We start from the raw sequence: 20,064 nt of genomic DNA on the forward strand, positions 1-20,064 counted from the left end.
CTGTGCAGAAGCCTTCAGTCTGAACTCCTTATATGGACAAAGAACAGCCAGCTCCCTCTGAACATACTGACACGCACGTGTGCACACACACACACACACACACACACACACACACACACACACACACACACACACACACAACCTCTATGCATTAGGGGTGTCACGATACACTCAGTTCACGATACGATACGTATCACGATACTGGGTTCACGATAACGATACGATACGATACGATTTTAACAATATTTTTTTAAACTTGAATAATGACAATATATGACTGGAAAAGTAGTATTTTATTTGAAATGCACAAATACAAAACATGCTGTTGTGGGAAATTGTTATTACAATAACAACTAGAAAAAACATGAGATTGGAGATAAGGCTTATCTTGAAATAGAATGAGTTACACCGTCACTTAGATTTACTTTGAACTAAAAGGTTTCTCAGCAGTATAAATTCTCATTATGCATCTTCAGTTTTTCTTCAAACTCAAACAACAAGACTTTTCTTAGTCTATTTTTTATGCATCTTCAGTTTTTCCTGTCAAGTAAACAGTTTTGCCAGAAACTCAATTGAATGGTTTCTCTCCTGTATAACTTCTCATGTGTCTCTTCAGAGACTTGTTCAACTGAAGTACTTTCCACACATTGAACTTCAACAAACAAAGACGTTTCTTTGTCTATTTTTGAAAAAAAAAAAAAAAAAAAAAAAAAATCACGATATGAGATTTCATCTCAACGATACATATCGTGACGTTTTACTATCGCGAAATTTCGTGGGACGATATATTGTGACACCCCTACTATGCATGCATGCATGCACATCACACACACACAGATACAAACTCTCTCTCTCTCAATTCAATGTTCAATTCAAATGGGGTTTATTGGCATGAGAAACATGTATGCATTGCTAAAGAAAGTGTCAAATTAAAACAAAAAAATATGCGTACATTTAAAGATATAGAAGAATAAATAAGCGTATTCTGCTCTTGCTTTGTACAGGTTAGCTTAGCAGATAGCTAACATGAAATCCTTGAATAAAGACCCAGGAAACCGGAGTTGAGTTTAGGACTTTTAGTTAGGATTTCCTCTTTTTTGTAAAACTGTGAAAACACAAAAATATAGCATAGCATTACAAACTACCCATATACTGTACATACATACATATAGCCTACAGGAATATACAATTCAAATTTGACATATCCATCACAAACAATGAGTAGCCATTAGGCCTACCATGTGGCTTGGAGGGCTAGTTAGCACCTAAGCTAATTGAATGCTGTTACTAATTAGCATCGATTTTTAACAACATAAATGTCATACACAAAAGATTCCAAAGTGGAAGTTACACAAAGAATATATCAAAGTACACATTTACATAAAATACTTACAGACTTAGACCCTGTGTTGGGGGTAACTCATTACAAAAGTAACATATTACATGTAATATATTACTTTTAGCAGTAACTCAGTAATATAACTTATTACTTATAGGATTTCAGTAATATTATACCAGTTACTTTGTCAAGTAACTCAAGTTACAAATTGAGTTACATTTTATTAAATCAAAGCACATATTTAAAAAAGATACAATCATTTCCTAATCAAACTGTGTGTTTTTATGCAAATAAGCACTATAGATGACAATAACAAAGGAAAAAATAACATTTAGAATTTTGGATTGTTTACACTGACTTCAAGGCGGTTGACATTATTTTTCGGGATGGTTCCGGGGTGGCAATGTCATTCTGCTGCTGCTGTTGTTTTGGTGAAAGTAATGCAAAAGTAGTGTAATAAGTAACGAGTTACTCTACACAGACAGTAATATTCTAAAGTAACTTATTACTTTCAAATGAAAGTAACTAGTAATATGTAGTATATTACATTTTGAAAGTAACTTGCCCAACACTGATTAAAAGTAGCTGCAGCATGTCCTCTCAGTAGAGTCAGAAACACAAAGGAACTACGGCAAGAGAGGAGGGTTAAATATAAGAACTCAAATGCAATACTATTTTATGCCACTAGAGGTCTTGAATGCAACACAAAACTGTGGGGGCAGAACACTCCCCGCCTGGTATTTTGTAATACCACTATGACCCTTTACTGAGGAGCAGTACGACTTTCAGAGACAGGTCTTGAATACACCTTGGGGGTTCCCTGTCTGATGATCTTTACATCAACTTTCCGAATCCTACCATAGAGACAGTCCGCATGTCTGGGAACGCCCACAAAATGTTAAACGGCCGGCGCGCGAGTGGGGTAAAACCGCCCATATATCTCATGGGCTGACTCGCCAAAAGACGCTGCTGCGGCTCTAAACTACAGGTTTGGGGGTTCTAGAGCAGAACACAAGACGTCTGCTCAGATCCCCGATCGTGTCTGCCTGGGCTGGGCTATCAGCTAAATTCTAACTTTGCTGAATGGATAGCACAGGGGTTTTTACCCCACCCTGACCACGCCCCCAGCCAGGCTCAGCCAGCTAAACCAGCGTCTATGACGAGACGTGGCCTCAACCTATCTCGGCTAGGGATGGTTTCCACCATGACCCCTGTGGGCCACTCGTTCCTCTTAACTTGAGTGTATTTGAGGAGTACCCCATCGCCAACTTGCAGGTTCGGCCGTTCCGATTTCCACTTCTTGCGGGGCTGGAGGGTCACCAAGCACTCTGCAAAGCCTCGTTTCAGCGAGGCTTTGCACTTGCTTCCATTGTGTGTTATATAGATTCTTGAGATCCATGTTTCCTAGAGGAGCAGATACCGAGTCAATCTTCTGAGTGAGCAGCATTGCAGGCGTGAAAACAGCTGGCATCCCAGGGTCCGAGGAGGACACTGGCGCTAGGGGGTCGTGCATTCATGATTGCCATGACTTCAGCCATAAACTGCCGTGAGATTTGTTTGAGGAGCATAGCGAGACAGACGGGGATGAAAGTGGGCAGAGAGGGAGGAGGTGGAGCTCAGAGCGCTTTGGTCGCTGCTGGAACCTCGTTTGACGCTCCGAAATCGAAACAGATTTGGAGTACGGGCGTCAAGGCAGTTTGACGCTAGTCAGAACGCTTTTGGTGCGTGTTCGGCCGTTTTAAACAATGGGTGAGCTTCCAAACACGAGCTTCTGTGCGTTTGGGGCTCAAGTAATAAGTATGGATTTGCAGAATTCTTCATGCAGAGTCTCAATTAGGTGTTTGTCGCAATTTCGTAAAATCTTGTTTGGCAAGTGGACCCCAGTCCCAGACCTCGCAACCATAAAGGGAAATGGGTTCTATATAAAATAGCCCAATATTTTTGGGGCCATATTTGAATTGGGATGTCCAACTTGATGGTTCTTTGGATGGGCTAAAAAGCCCTTCTTGCCTTCTTGTCTCTCAGGTCGTTCACAGCTTTGTTGAAGTTACCTGTGGTGCTGATGTTTAGGCTGAGGTACACTGTAGGTATGGTTTTTTGTGTATCCTAGGGCAATCGTATCTAGATAGAATTTATAATTGTGATGCTGGAGGCTGGGTCCTTTTTAGAATATCACAATTGTTGTCTCTATGTATGTAGCCTATGTATGTATGTATGTATGTATGTATGTATGTATGTAGAAATTAAAACTACTACAAGTACTGCCATTACTTTGACTACTACTATACTAAAATAAAACTACTATACTCCTGGGGCCGGTTGCACCAAGTGGTCTTACGACTGGTCTTAAGCTACACCGGTCGTAACTTTACGACCTAACAGCTACGCCGGTTGCACCAAGACGGCCTTCTTTTCACTACGACCAGGCGTAACTCTTACGCCTGGTCAGGAGGAGGCGTAGAGCCTGCCTGTAACAGAGATCTCTGCGGAGACCTTTTTGAGTCCTTACCGTCATCGTCGTAACACAGCCAGTTCTCCGTCTTTGAAAGCACGATGTTAGATTATAACGAACTAGTTGTGTGGCTTAGCCTTCACAAATGTTGCCGTTAATTTTTTAGAATTTAATACATAGAATTGGGAACGTTACATTCAATTTCATTCAGACTGTCTGTCTGGCTCAATCACCACCATTTTTCCCCCGGAGCGAGGGAGGGTGGGAGGAGGGAGGGTGTAGTGATGCACTTACAGTAGTGGCTGATAGAGCGTAGTGGCACAGTGACGCTCCAAGCAGGTCGCGAGGCACATTTTTGCAACATCATCCAATCAGGGTGCATTCCCTGGCAATTCACATGGACGCGCATCGCTACGACCAGCGTAGTTAAGACCAGACGTAAGCCGTGTTGGTGCAACAGGCATAAATCCACTCTAAAGACTGGTCTTAACTAAGACCGACGTAGGAGTTACGACCAGGCATAGTTAAGACCACTTGGTGCAACCGGCCCCTGAAGTGTTCAGCTTAGTTTCCTCTAGAGAGAGAGTGGCGTCAGCGGAGGACCAAAATGCGAGACTCATTAGCCAATGAACAGCCAGGAATGGGTCTCGCGCTACTTTTGCATGCTAAAATAAAGCTGATAATGTACAATTTGATTCAAGGGATGAAAAACCCTTTCAAAGTACAACACAAACTGTCTATTTTGCTGCAACTCGACCGTGCTGCTTAATCCAGGACCTTACTTCCTGGAACTCTTGAGAGTAAAAAACTGGCCCATTGGAGAGAATGGAGATGTCGGGACTCCTCTATCTACACGGCTCTGGTTCAGCTGTTGGACTGGATACAGTGACACCTATGTAAATTAGATTTACATAGGTGGCATTATCATATGCTGTTACACACACACACACACACACACACACACACACACACACACACACACACACACACAGGTGGGGATTATCATGGCAGCATGTTTAGATGTGTTTTCCACTTGCAGCACCTCCACAGGGATCAACTGAAACATTGAGTCTATTTCCTCTGCTTAATCATCCCTGGGCGGTGTGTGTGTGTGTGTGTGTGTGTGTGTGTGTGCGTGTGTGTGTGTGTGTGTGTGTGTGCGTGTGTGTGTGTGTGTGTGTGCGCGTGCGTGCGTGCGTGCGTGCGTGTGTGTGTTGGGAGGGGGATCACCCTCGTTCTCCTAAAATAGTTCTTCCTTTTTTTCCACCCTCTCTCTCCCTCTCTTTCTCTTATACAAACACAGACACATGCTCTGAAGATATGTGCAAGCATAACAAATAATAACTCACCCCCCCCCCCCCACACACACACACACACACACACACATCCCTGCAGGTTCCATTATTAAAACAGGCACACTTCAAAGCACCCCCGCTCACACACACCCTCAACACACTCACACACACACACACACACACAACAGAAGCGCACGCACGCACACACACACAGACACACACACACACACACACACACACACAGACACACACACACACACCACTTGGGATTTAACCAAAGCGCCTCCTGCTGGCTCATTGACATTGTATATTAGAATGGACAGGATATGAGCTCTCTAGAAATGAAGCCAAAGCGTCTCAGGGCTCTTTCACACCTGCCTCGTTTGGTCCGGACTTTCGGACTTTCCAGTTTGATCCGAACCAAAAGGACAGGTGTGAACAGTGCCCAATTCAGCCTCCGTCTTTTTGAAGCCTGTGCAGCGGAAATTGCATTCTTTCAAATTGCCAGTGGGGGGCGCAGTTTGTATAGCACTCCCCAGGAGTGTATCTATATTGAATCCGAACTTGTTCATCCTCCAATTCTCTCTCTCTCTCTCCCCCCTCTGTCGTTCTCTCCCCCTCTCTTCTCTCTCTCTTCCTCTCTCTCTCTCTGTCCCTCCCAGTGAGGAGGAAGCTGCTGACGCATGATCACACCTACAACAATGCTTTTGGGCATAAACACGCCTTTAAAGTGGAGGTGAACCCGTTCGTCACGTGCATCTGAGTCCGTTTCAGACTGAAAACAAATTGAGAGGCGGACCATAATACGGTGTCGATGATTTGATTTGACAATTCTGAGGACTGGCTTTGGCATTGGCCAATCCTGGCGTGTTCCACCCCCCAAATCGGGTGGGATTCAGCGTGTTGTCGTGCTAGGCGAGTGGGATCCGCGGAGTACCAGGCAGCCAGGCTGCTTCGTGCGGAGCTGACCAGCGGGGGAGAGGGGGGGGGGGGGGGGGGGGGGGCAATCGTCCTCAGGCACGGAACGATTGCTTGTGTTCCCCGTGTGAAAACGCCCTTAGTTACTTACTCAGCTGCTAAACAATGAATACAGAATGATGCAGGTTGTTCTTCGTGAAGTGTTATCTACAGTATTGTACAAAAGAAATCATAACACATCCTTTTTTTCATCACAACTATCATGCTCCTTTGTTTTCTAGCTGTAACTATGAAACTAGCCCAGTTTCCAGATGCTAAGAGGAAGTTTCTCTGTCTGTCTGCCAGGCTGCAGAAAGCTCAGGCGGAGCAACGCTGTGCGGAGGTGGAGAAGGTGAAGGTGGAGGAGGAGCTTCGCGGCGAGATCGACTCGGCCAAGCAGGAGGCCCAGCGGCTCAGGGTGCTCCGCCAGGGCACGGAGAACGAGAGGAGCCGGGCGAGATACGCCGAGGAGGAGCTCGAGCAGGTACGCACTCTCCCATAGAGACAGTCCGCATGTCTGGGAACGCCCACAAAATGTTAAACTGGCTGGCGTGCGAGTGGGGTAAAAACCGCCCATATATCTCATGGGCTGACTCACCAAAAGACGGTGCTGCTGCGGCTCTAAACTACAGGTTTGGGGGTTCTAGAGCAGAACACAAGACGTCTGCTCAGATGTGGGTTTACTGCGGTGGTTAAATCCCCCGATCGTGTCTGCCTGGGCTGGGCTATCAGCTAAATTCTAACTTTGCTGAATGGATAGAACGGGGGGTTTTACCCCACCCTGACCACGCCCCCAGCCAGGCTGAGCCAGCTAAACCAGCGTCTATGACGAGACGTGGCCTCAACTTATGACTCCAGAACTTTCCCAAAGTCGGAGTGCTTCCATGGCCCAAGAATCCCCTTACCTCTGTGTGTGTGTGTGTGTGTGTGTGTGTGTGTGTGTATGTGTCTGCTGTGTGTGTGTGTGTGTGTGTGTGTGTGTGTGTGTGTGTGTGTGTGTGTGTGTGTGTGTCTGCTGCAGGTGCGCATGGCACTGCGGAAGGCGGAGCGGGAGCTGGAGTCGCGGCGCGCGCGCTGGTCACCCCCGGACACTCTGCAGACCTGGCTGCAGCTCTCGCACGAGGTGGAGGTCCAGTACTACAACACCAAGAAGCAGACAGCAGAGAGACAGCTGCTACAGGCCAGAGAGGGGGTGAGACACACACACACACACACTGACTGTATGAATGAATGAATGAATGAATGAATGAATGAATAAGTTTATTTCGGTACATGTAAAAGACTGATTTCTCAGCCTGCGTAACCGAAAGGGTGTAGGTAGAAGCAAAGCTTATACTGACCTACCCCTTTTACCTTACAATTATATGATTCTCACAACAAATAAATAAGAAATAAAAAAGAGCAAAGCACAAGATTTGAAATCAGTCACATCAGTAAACTTAAATTTCCCATAACAACGAAATGAAGAAAAGCACACAACGCACAATCCAAAAATAATAATCTAATAATGATAATATAATTATTATATTATATATATTATTATATAATAATAATAATCAGTAAACTTAATTTTCCACACTATAACGAGAAATTATATCGTTTTTATAGTGTCTTTTAAATGTGATTAATGTGCTACATAATTGAATAGTTTCAGGACATGTGTTCCAGATGTTTACACCTTTGACAGATACCCGGTGATTTTTTAAATTTGTTCGAATCTTTGGTTTAATAAATAATAGTGTTCCCCTCAGGTTGTAGCTGGTGTCCCTCTTTTTAAACAGATTCTGGATATGTGGAGGTAGAAGTTTATTTTTTGCTTTGTACATGGTTTGTATTGTAATGTAATCGACTAAGTCCTTGAATTTCAGAATGTTTGTGCAGATGACTGTAGATGGATCTGCGCCCCACTTAGAGTTGACAGCCCTAATATAAAGCATTATATATATTGTATTATTATATATGTAAAGCATTATATAATATATTTATTATTATATATATATATAAAGCATTCTATTCTATTCTCTGATGATGCCGTTCCAGGCGGAGAAGATCAAGAAGAAGCGCAGCTCTCTGTTCGGGACGTTCCACGTGGCTCACAGCTCCTCGCTGGACGACGTGGACCACAAGATCCTGTCTGCCAAGTGAGTGAACTGACACGTCAAGTGAGTGATTAGGGCTGTGACTTTTTATTCGAAATTCGAATTTAACTTCGAATGTGGGGGAGGAGGGCATGTTCGAATGTATAATTGATCTGTTAGATTTTTTTTTATTTTCTTTTATTATTATTATTATTTTTTTTTTTTTTTTTTATGAACCAAAATTAACCAACTGCTGCTTGCTGGTAATGTTAATCCCATGTCAGAAAAAGTCTCCAGATTTGTCGCGTTAGTCTCTTCTGAGAAAGATTGTCTCCAGGGTCTGAAAAGTTGTCTGGAGTTGGATGCAGCCAAGTTTGTGAGGCAGTGTTGTGACTGTGAGCGTCCAAGCTAACACGTCGGGCTGATGCCCGGTGGCCTGGCCTGCAAAAAAAAAAAAAGAATAATAATATTAACCAAAAAACTTCGAATATATTCGAACATTTTGCGGGCAATTAAAGTTCGTTCGAACTTTATTTTGGAGAAAAAGTGAGAGCCCTATTGGTGATGGTGTCTATGTTGGCCTCCCACTTGAGGTCCTGGGAGATTATGGATCCTAGGAACTTGTAGGATTCCACCGTAGACACAGTGCTGTTGTATATGGTGAGGGGGGGGCATTTTTTCAGATGCTGGTGCGTGTAGGACCCGACCGGAAGGGGCGTGGCTTTGGCTGTCTATACTAACCCCCCCCCCCCCCCCTCTCTCTCTCTCTCTCTCTCAGACAGGCCCTGGGCGAGGTGACAGCGGCTCTCAGGGAGCAGCTGCACCGCTGGGGGAAACTGGAGTCTCTGACGGGCTGGTGCCTGGTGCAGAACCCGGGCCTGCCCACGCTGGCCTCCAGTCTGCACCTGGACCCCGCCTGCCTGGGCCTGCAGCCCCCCGGCCCCCACACCCTGCTGCTGTCCGACGACCTGGACGACATGGACGAGGACATCCTGTCCCCGGGGACGCTCAAGTGTACGTCTCAAGGCTCCAACCCAATGTCTATGAGACGGCGTTTAACATCCAATAGAGATGTATTTCAGAAAGCAATTGTCCACTCAATGAAAATGCCTTCAATGCATTATTCTGGCGATAGGGATAGAAAACTAGCCTGGTTAAAACCATCTGGATCCGTGATACCAGGCTAGATAACAGGTCAAGTACCATTCAAGTCATATCTGGCTAGTGGGGGGTACGGTGGTGCAGTGGTAAGCGCTATCGCCTCACAGCTCGAAGCTCCTGGGTTCGATTCCCACCTGGGACGCTGTGAACGCTGAAGGAATGCGTGCCCGTCCGCATGTCCTCGAGTGCCCACCGCCCGGGTGGGGTCGTCAAAAGGGCCTTTCTGTGTGGAGTTTGCATGTTCTCCCCGTGCCTCCCGGGGGTTTCCTTCATGTAGGAACCCCCTTCACCAAAACATGCAATATCCTGGTTGCTGATGTGGTTCCTCCTCTGGTCGTTAAGGGTGCCTGTTCAGAGGGAGGGGAACTGGTTGGAATAGTGTGAACCTCCCACGTGCTATGTCCTACCGGTGAAGCTTCCCCTGTCAGGTGAAAAGAAGCGGCTGGCTAACTGCCCATGTCTCGGAGGAAGCATGGAGCCAGTTTTCGGCTCTCCCCAGATCGGCAGAGGGTGGAGCAGCAACCAGGATGAATAAATAAAAAAATTAGCACTAATGGGGGATAAAAATTGGATAGAAAATCGGGGGGAAAAAACATATCTGGCTAGTTGTCAATTTATTTCTCCCCACAAAATTTGCGAGAGCATGCTCATAACCCGAGTAATGTCTGGATATGTTCAGGAATTCACTGTATGTTTAGAAATGGCCACTGATGGTACCCATACCACAGTTTGAGAACCACTGGGCTCGTCAAAACATCTTTTAAGATGACGTCACAATCTTCAATTGACTTGTCACACAGAAATGAGCATTTTGATGAGTCAGGGATATGTTAACTTAGCATTTCAACTAGTTGTTAATGAACTTCACATATCTGTAATATGAATCCGGTCACACTGATAAATGTCGAAACAGCTTGAACTGTCACATTTAACATCAAAGGGAATGGGGGGGGGGGTTACAAAAGCAGAAACTAAAATGACAATGGAATCCTTTAACTCTGCTGACAATACTGTGGTGACTCAGTAACTTAACCCATTGATACCTGATGCAGCATTTGCGTGTATATCCCTCATTTGTGTGCGTATCCCTTTAAGGCCGCATTAACGCGGTTTGCGGTCTTAAAGGGATACACACACAAATGCTGCATCAGGTATCAATGGGTTAAAGGCACTATTTGTAAGATTCAGTCACTTCAACTGGTCCGCTCCGTGTCTCCGTCCCCTCCTCCGATTGGTCCTCTCTCTCACCGTCTCTCCTGATTTGCTCCCTGCAGACGCAGCCTGGCAGATGGACCGGAGAGTCAGCGACCTCTGGCCCCTGAGCGGCATCGCAGACAGCCAGTCGTCATGGAAACACTCCGGTTGGCCCCTCCCTCTTTTACTCGCCCTCTGAGCAAAGCTGGTTTATACCTCTGATCGGGATGGATAACTGACCAATCACATCCCTCAGATCTATAACCTCTGTTTGATCGGGATGGATAACTGACCAATCACATCCATCAGATCTATATCTCTGTTTGAACTGACAATCACATCGAGCAGATAACCAGGTTTGATTGACAAGAGCCTCTCGTCAGGGTTTCCCACGATTTTAGAAAACTAGTGAGGTTTCACATGATAACGTTTTGGAATTATTGTAAAGTATAATTAGTGGGTAAATACCTGGCTATTACCGGGTAAATACGTGGCCATTGTCGGGTAAAATACCTAGTAATTACCTGGTAAATGTCTGAGTTATTATCAACTTAACACCGTCACATTCACACAAATTGATAGGTAATCGTGAAGGTTTATAATCTATAATCTATAATTACTAGGTAAATACCAGGTAATTACCGTGTAAATATATGGTACTTGTCAGGAAAAGATCTAGTAAATACTGGGTAACTACATGTATTTACCAGGTAATTACCGGTAAATACCAGGAAAATACTTGTAATTACCGAGTAAATACCTGGTAGTTACTACCTAGTAATTACCGGACTGTAAAACGAAGGGTTACCAAAAAAGTAATTTTTGGGTTCAGCTAGTCTTTAAAAGTTTTGGAAAATGATGGCGGAAAGGCTATCCAAATAAGATCTAACTCAAATTCATCAATAAGCCTCAGGGTGGGTGGGTGGTGGTGGTGGTGGGGGGGGGGGGGGGTGATAGCGTGATCCTCCAGGTCAGGTGAAAAGAAGTGGCTGGTGCCTGCACATGTATCGGAGGAAGCATGTGTTCACAGCAGCCATTTCATGTCTCAAAGCAACGTAAACAGACGTGTTATTGGTTACACCTGTCTGTGTATACCCTGTGTTTACCCTGCCTTGAGACACAAAATGGCTGCTGTGAAAACAGTCTATTAGCCAAGTACAACTGGGGAGAAGATGGGAGAAAAAAATGGACTTGAGAGTGACTTGGGGCTGGATCACAATAAAAGCCTACAAGTCTTTTCCAGGCTTCAAGTCTAACCCCGCCCCTCTCTCCCCGGCAGCCCCGAGTCTGATGCCCCTGCGCCAGAGGATGGGAGACCCCGCTCTGACCCTCAGCTCTCAGAGGTTGGTTGAGGGGCGGCGCTTGTCGCAGGAGGAGGGGCATGGCCTCTTCCCGTCGTCCCGCCCCCCTCGCAGCCGCAGCCGGCAGAATCGCAGCCGCTCCATTGGCCAGCTGGAGCTCCTCCCCCTGCCCTGCTCGCTCTCCTCCTCTCTGTCTACCTCTCTCTCCCATCCCTCCATCTCTCTCTCTCCTCCTGCTGAAGGCACAGCCCTGCACCTGTGCTCCACCTGTGTTCACTCTGTGGAGGCGGTGTGCGGCCTCGGGCCCGCGGGCGGCCCTGCTGCGGCAAGGTCATTATCGTTAACGAAAACTAACGAAGTAACAAAAACTAGGTTGAAAAGACATTTGCGTTAACGGAAATAAAAATAAAAACTTAAGTTTTCCACACAAAAAATATGATAAGTGAAACTGTATTGTGTGTTTACAAAACTAACTCAAATAAACTAAAATTATAGAGAAAATATATTTAGTTTTCATCTTCAGCAATTTATTTGATACATAAGACTCTGTCTGGGTCCAGAATTTGAACTGCACCCACTCCAACGAGCTGGCTACTTCTGGGCCGTTTCTCAATAAGCGTTCTTGTGTGTTCTTGTGTCCCTGTGAAACGTCATCAGTCACAGCCCAAGTACTGTTCCAATACAAAGTTCACATTTCGCCAAGAACGCTTAAAATTCCCGGATGTGTTCTTCACATGCCCACTTTACCGAGGATGCTCCGGTTGGTGACTTCTGTCAACTTGGCAAGGCAGATATCCCAGCATGCATTTCTGCATAAGCAGAGGCAGAATGCAGCAGAGAAGACGCCATAATCTCTGGGAAGTTTTTTACAATTTAAAGTTTTATTTCATCACTAAATTAATTTCTGATGACTTTTGATGCCTACAAGCAGGGTAGTAGGTTTCAATAAGTGCCACTTTACCAACATTTATGGAGAAAAATGGCAAAAAGCTCCAGAGCACAATTGGCTGCATCTACATCAGCTGAGCTTTTTATTTGTGTAGTACTGCAGGCGGCCTCTGCGCTGGTATTGCGCAATACCCTCAAGAATGCATCGTCTCAAACTGCCAACAGCGTCATGTGTGCTTGTGACCGAGCAAGTTCATTCTTCCAAGAACGACTAGCAAGAACGTTCTCCCCAAGAACACAAGAACAAGAATGCATTCTTGGTATTGAGAAACGGCCCTGGTCTCACATTGTGACATGCAACAGCAAAAACATTCGGTCCAATGAGGGCCAAGCGGAACTAACAATGAGCCAGCCAATCAGCATCAATAATCAACAGCGCAACAGGCAGGACTAACACCATAGAGAGGCAAAGTGGAACGTCACTTCCTGCTTCAGCACTGTACCAGAGATTTGCATCCGCCATTTATTTTCCCATAGACATTTCTTATGCTTATAAAATAGTTTTACTTCGTCGAACCAAACGGTTCAGCTAACGCTATAATCGGGAGAGACCATAGAACATTTCACTCGGACCAAAACCTAAAAAAACAACATCGAAAAAATATTTTCTTTAAACCCGCATTTTTTTTTAACGTTTTTGTCCCAGTGAAATGTAATGCGATCTCTCCAGTTTCTAAATATATCTGTACCGTTTGGTTTGAACCAGTAAAACTATTTCTATACGCATTTTACGAAATGTGTATGGGAAAATAAATGGCGGATGAAAATCTCTGGTACAGTGCTGAAGCAGGAAGTAGGCGGTCACTTTGCCTCTCTATTGTCAAGCAAGTCAAGTGCTGCAGGCCTAACGACGATGGTGACTGCTATAGACGAGATAGCCGCTGCTATTGAGGCTCTTCTAAATGAATTAAAAGTAGCACTTACTCTGAAATCCCAACAGCACTCTGCTTTGAAGGCATTTATTCAAAGGAGAAATTTTCATTTTATGTCAATTTAATGGACAGTAAAGTAGTCTGAGTCTGAGTCAAAACTAAATGAAAATGAAGACTAATGAAAAATGAAAATGAAGACTAATGAAAAATTTAAATAAAGACTAATGAAAAATGTAAAACTATAATAACCTTAAGGTCCTTACACATCAAGAGCGATGCGAATATACGGCACGAAATTGGGATGCGAGTTTTGACCCACCTGTCAATCACAGCCACAGATGTGTACACGTCGGAAGCGAATTTCTGAAAAATCGACCGTGGTTCGAAAAAATAAACACCACAATAACGCTCGGCGAAACTTCGCCGTTGGTATGCACGGTTGCATTAACTGATATAGGTTGGGAAAATATTATTGACGTGCGAATAAATCGCACGGAAAAAACGCTGCCGATGTGTAAGGACCTTTTACTCTGAGGTGGGTATCTTCTTCTGCATGGCCATCTGACAGCGACACCACCGGACTGAAACATCGCTATCAGACAATTCCCTCAGTTCTAACATGTGACAGAGACACACGAGTAATTTCAAGTTAAATTTTAACTTTATTTGTCCTAATTAAATATTAAAAACAACACACAATAAACAAGACTGATGGGTAAAACAGAGAGTCGCCAACGCAAAAGCAAAGAAACGATTTTTCTTTTAGCATTCTTGTTCCCATACTGTACATAGAGGATGAGTAGAGCTTTTGTTAGCCTGGCTAACACTGGGCCTGGCTCACACACACACACGCACACACTAGGGATGTCAATGGTGAACGCACACACTAGGGATGTCAATGGTGAACGCACACACTAGGGATGTCAATGGTGAACGCACGCACACACTAGGGATGTCAATGGTGAACTATTAATTGGTTAACCACGAGAATATTTTTGGCGGTTACGCATGTTGGTCTGTAGGTTCATTTGCATCCGCCAGTGTTGCCAATTTGGCGACTTTGTCGCTATATTTAGCCACTTTTCAGATCCCCCCGGCGACTTTATTTCTCAAAAGCAACTAGCGACAAATCTGCCGACTTTTTCTGACCAGGGGGAAATAATGTTAATGTGTTTAATCTCGAGGCAATCAATTGTTTCTGAGATTAAAATCAGAATTCTCAGATTAAAGTCAGAATTCTGCGGAGGGGAAAGAAGCATACTGTTATTATGTGACATCACTGACGATGTCACTGATGATATTATGATATTATTATCGATGATGTACCTGAATTTGAATGTCTCGGGTCCCTAGATTTTTGTGACGTCAAAGTCCGGTCACAAGCCAAAGAAGGCTGGGAACCGCTGGCAAAGACGCTATAGAGGACTTTTAGCTTAGTCTTAATCAATCAAATCAATCAATCAAACCTTTATTGGCAGATGCTTGGTCCATAGATGACACATACACAATTACAAAAAGCACATAAGGGCACAATAAAAGAACAAAAGTACATAGTTTATTTCTTAAAAACACATTTAGAGAGAGATCTCCGTTACAACAGAACACACCAGGCTTAGCTAAGGGTCTATCTAAATGCATATGAGGGGGCATGTGTTTCTCAACATGGAGGACAGCTACTGGCTTTTCTAATCCAGAGAAGTCTGATGATCACAGTGCTCCCCACACACAGCACAGCCCCCCTCCTTCCCCCGAGAGCAGGATTGTAGGATAGGATCATTGTTACCGGCGTACGCTCGGGCGGAGTCAGCAAATATTTTACCGAGTGTCGGCCTATCAAAAGCAAAATGAACCGAGACTAACACCCCTAACGTGCGCGCACGCACGCACGCGCACACACACACACACGCACACACACACAAAGTAGTAGCTTTGGTTTTGTGAATGTCCTTTACTGACTGCTAGCTTTTATTTTCTACGCTGACTTGTTCAAGTTGCTCTGTGTCATTTTAACAACAATCTATCATCACATTAATATTGTAAACCAATGAGATGAGTTCACCGTTTCTCTAGCCTGGTTAAAACCAATCCTGATAGTGACCTCACATCCTGTTTGGCTCTACGTATCAGTGTGGACTCCAAGTGGGTGGGACTACGTGCCTTGACAGACAACTCCTTCAGCCAATCAGCGTCGCCAAACTCAAACTAAATCCAGTCGGAAGGATGGCGAAAACATCTTTTCCGCCGACAACGTCTTGTCCCTGTTTAATTGTTGTTGTTGCGTGTATTTCTTACGTCTGTGTTTACTCTACGAACGTTAACTTTACCGCTCGTTGCTTCGAAAGATGCCATTTCTGTTTTGCCAATTTCAGGAAATCGAGCGAAACAGAATATGAGGTCACATGATCAGGATGTTTTTTTACCAGGCTAGTGTTTCTCCTACATTTCCCATCAGCCCTATCTCAAAATTCATTTTGCAATTTATGGATTTTGAAATGCTCCATGACACACCTTTACTGCTAATTTTCTTATTATTTTATTGTTTCATCACATCTATCATTACTGTGGTAAAGGAAGTTTTGGTAACCCTTTATTTTACAGGTACCCTAGTTACATATGAACTATTTGTAATTACACATGAACACCAAATGTAATTACACAGTAATTACCAATAGTTCTAAATTACGTTCATATGTAGTTATATTGTAACAGACCTGTAAAATGGAGTGAGTCTGGATTATAAATGTTAAAAATAAGCCACGCTTAAAGTGTAACACAAGTTTCTTTTTAATCGTAGAGGGTCAATGCTCTGTTTCTCTAACAACCAAGGGGTCCTTGGTCTGAAAAAGGTTGAAGAGCACTGATCGTTTGGTTGATAGTTGATGGTTTTGGTGTGAGTTGCTGAGTTTTGGAGATAGTTGATGGTTTTGAGTTGCTGAGTTTTGGAGATATATCGACCATAGAGATGCCTGCCTTCTCTCTAATACAATGGAACTGGATGGCACTCGGCTTGTGGTGCTCAGAGCACCAAGAAATACATTTAAAAAACTCAATAGCATTGTCTCTTTCCAGAAATCATGACCCGGTTCCTCAAGATAATCCACAGACGTTGTTAGCAGTTTCAGGTAGGAACTATTTTCTTTTCCAGTTCCATTGTATTGGAAAGAAGGCAGACATCTCTACGGCCTGATATCTCCAAAACTCGGTAACTCACGCCAAAACCATGTAGATCAGGAGTGCCCAATAGATCGTGATCCACCGGTATATCTCGGGCCATCAATAAGTAACTCGCCAAAGAAATCCAAAATGTAAATTATTTATTTTTAATGCATAAACTCAATCCCACTCATGTGTAGCTAACTCAGTATCTACAGTATTTAACATTATAATAACATTATCAAGTAATGTTAAATAGATAATATAATACTGTTAAAATGTGCTAAATATGTTCTTGGGGGAGACAAGGGGGAAAAAAGTAGCTTGCAACTAGTTATATTTTTTGTAAGTAGCTCTCATCCTAAATAAAAACGTTTTGGCACCCCTGATGTAGATGGATAAATAGCACTATAAGAGGAAAAATATGTATTTTTGATTTTACTGTATCTTTAAACATCCGATGTCTTTCCACACTAAAACAATATTACCATTGTTCACCTTCCTCATTCAATCTCTCTCTCTCTGTCTCTCTCTTTTTCAGGGACATTATGAACCGCTCAGATTCTGACTCCGCCCTTGGTGAATCCCGGGGCTCGTACGGCCCCAAGCCCCTCCCCCTGTCGTCCAGGCTCCTCCCCCTGCAGGGCCAGGGCGGCGGCCTGGAGAAGAGCTCCAGCCTGGGCGAGCTGAGGTGAGCCGAGCTGACATCATTACACCTGGTTTAACATGGCTGCACAGGCTAGTTGTTAGCTTTACAATACGAGGAATCAGCCGATCAGCATTTTGGTAAACTAGCAGTGTCACTGGGGGAAACACGCAGAGCGTAAAGTACGCGCAGCAGAGAGGTGTCACCGCATAGCTAGAAACTATATTTTAGAGCCACTTGTTGGGCCATTATATCAAACTAGCTATGTTCCAGCACCTAGTGCGGATGCATGTATTCATATGGGTGTACGCCCCGCAGAGTCCCACGGAAAGTCAGGTGTTTGTTGTCGTGGTGACGTCACGCTTATCCCTCGTACAGAGAGCCAAACGCTCACTTCCGGGTTGGTCATAGGCACCGAGACATTTCATCCGCCATTGATTTTCCCATAGACATTTCGTAAAATGCTTTAATATGAAAATTGTTTTACTTTCAAACCAAACGATTCGGCTATATTTAGAAACAGAAGAGACCATAAAACATTTCACTATATATATATATATATACAGTATATATATATATATAATCCACTGTTTTCTTGGTCTACAAATCACTAAATGGTCTCACTCCCGACGACATGTCTGACATGGTTTTAAGATATGTGCCCACTAGATCCTTCACGTCCTCTGGTAGTTGTGTCTTGGTTGTTCCTACCATCTAAGGCCATGTCCACACGGAGACGGAAGCGATCTTTTTTTTTTTCGTTTAAGAAAAGTTTTCCATAAACACGGAATTGTTTCAAGAAATGTGTGTATCCACATGAAACCACTGAATACCACTGAAGTCGCTGTAGTGTATATGCCAGGCCGGTAAGCGGCGCTGTAACGCTGCCACGTCACAGTGCAACCGTGTGGTCGTCAAACCTCTCACTTCACTATTCACGTTGTATTTGCGAGGGATATATATAGAGCATCCCGAGTATGTGCGTTACACTCAGGGTTTACATTTCATTTCATTCCATTTTGTCCAATATTAAAATATTCCAGAATTGCATGTTGTATTAAAAATACACTAAACACGTTTAGCCTGATTTTGTTTGTGTTATTGTAAAAACTTAGCCGCCGCTAAGCCTTCTGGGAAATATCAGATGAAGGGAGGGGAGGGGTGGATGGGAAGAGTCAGCTGTGGAGCCCTGAGGATGTTGTACACGCTGTTCTCCGTGTCCACTTGTTGCTGACGGTGGTAATAGAGGAGCATTATATTTTGCTGCAAAAGCCCTAACAGGCTCAGTAGCTGCTGTAGCACAAACGCTACTGCACTGCCTAAATTGTTGCTGGCGGAGAGAGGTGGGGCTATGGCGTCATCGGTTTAGGAAAGATGCGTATGGGTTGTAAACACGGAAATGCAAGGGTGGCGTCTTCAGATTTATTCACTCTGGGACCCGGTTTCAAAAATTAGCATATTCTCCCACAACGTATACTCCCAGAACGTATACTCCCAGAACGCTGGTTCCGTCTGGACGAAACGTCTATATGACAAAAAACTTTAGCGGATACACCTAAACTCATCTACGTGTGGACATGGACTAAGACCCATGGCTGCTTTTAGAGAATATGGCCCCAGCCTGAGTGTGGATATAAAACACACCTTTTTAGCCTTGCGTTTATCTAGTGTGTTTATTCCAACTTCCTCTTTTACTGTTTGTTTTTACTTTTTTTGGGGGGGGTATTTTTATTACCATTTTTATTTATTATGTATTTATTTTTTATTTTTTTTGGCTGTCACTTTTCATGCTCAGCACTTGGAGTTGCATTGCTATGACTTGTGCTATATAAATAAAGTTTCATTAATTCATTCAGGGGCAGCCCCGCCCTCGTCGCCGCCTGCTCCACCCGCTCGCTGTACGACGCGGCCGCCACCTTCCCCTCCTCCGCCGGCTCGGAGCTCCGCCTCCAGCCGCCGGGTGGGCGGGGCCTCACAGAGGAGGGGGAGGATCCACGGTGTGACGAGAGCAACTCGGGTCCTGCCCCCGGCCGGAGGAGACACGCCTTCAACAAGATCTTCAAGAAGAAGCAGAGCCACAATTAAACCCACCGCCAAGCTGCAGCTCACCAATGTCCCAAAGGAGCTTCAGAGAGTCTTTGCCCGCCAAACGTCCAAACCCGTTTCCATACGCTACGGATCACATGACCTCATGTTCTGTTTGTCTCTACGTATCAGTCTGGACTAAGTGAAATTACAATGTAACCGGACCAATCAGGCTGCACGATAGGGCGCAGAGTGGTCCTCCGACCATTTTCGAATTCACAATGAAAACTACAGTGAAATAAAGTTTGACTGAGCTCCAGCTAAATTGTCAATAACCGCCGTTTGCTCGCCACCCTGCCACTTATATGTACTTAACTAACTTAACCCAACTAATTTAACATAACCTAACTATAGGCTCTTTCACACACAGATCGCGCAAAAATTGCCGTTTAGGAGTCCCGCAAAGCTCGCACCCTCGCCACAGAAATTGCTTTCACACAGAGCCAAGCAGCACGGCCACATTCCCGTGCTGCTGTGTACTTTCAGGTGAAATCCCCTGCTCCCGGATTGAAAGGCGAGCGGAGGGATTTCCTGCTCCTCCTAGCCCAAATGAATATTTTCATAGGTTAGTGTAGCCTAGGCT

The 20,064-nt window shown here is 44.4% G+C and overlaps 1 protein-coding gene across 1 annotated transcript in view; it reads left to right on the top strand.

The window, feature by feature from the left end:
* The window catches only part of LOC310798920 (stromal interaction molecule 1-like), a gene marked incomplete at its 5' end in the record, with an annotated part of 46,595 nt that extends 27,014 nt beyond the window's left edge, over positions 1–19,581 (top strand). The window contains 8 exons of the mRNA XM_083661477.1: positions 6,350–6,527; positions 7,065–7,235; positions 8,084–8,184; positions 8,900–9,135; positions 10,557–10,643; positions 11,756–11,819; positions 17,292–17,441; positions 19,253–19,581. Coding sequence (XP_083517603.1) covers positions 6,350–6,527; positions 7,065–7,235; positions 8,084–8,184; positions 8,900–9,135; positions 10,557–10,643; positions 11,756–11,819; positions 17,292–17,441; positions 19,253–19,481 — 1,216 coding nt within the window. The 3' untranslated portion in view covers positions 19,482–19,581. The remainder of the gene's footprint in view (positions 1–6,349; positions 6,528–7,064; positions 7,236–8,083; positions 8,185–8,899; positions 9,136–10,556; positions 10,644–11,755; positions 11,820–17,291; positions 17,442–19,252) is intronic.
* Positions 19,582–20,064: the final 483 nt, after the last annotated feature.

The sequence above is a fragment of the Poromitra crassiceps genome (genome assembly GCF_964638095.1).
Source record: "Poromitra crassiceps genome assembly, chromosome: 26".
Lineage (NCBI taxonomy): Eukaryota > Metazoa > Chordata > Actinopteri > Beryciformes > Melamphaidae > Poromitra > Poromitra crassiceps.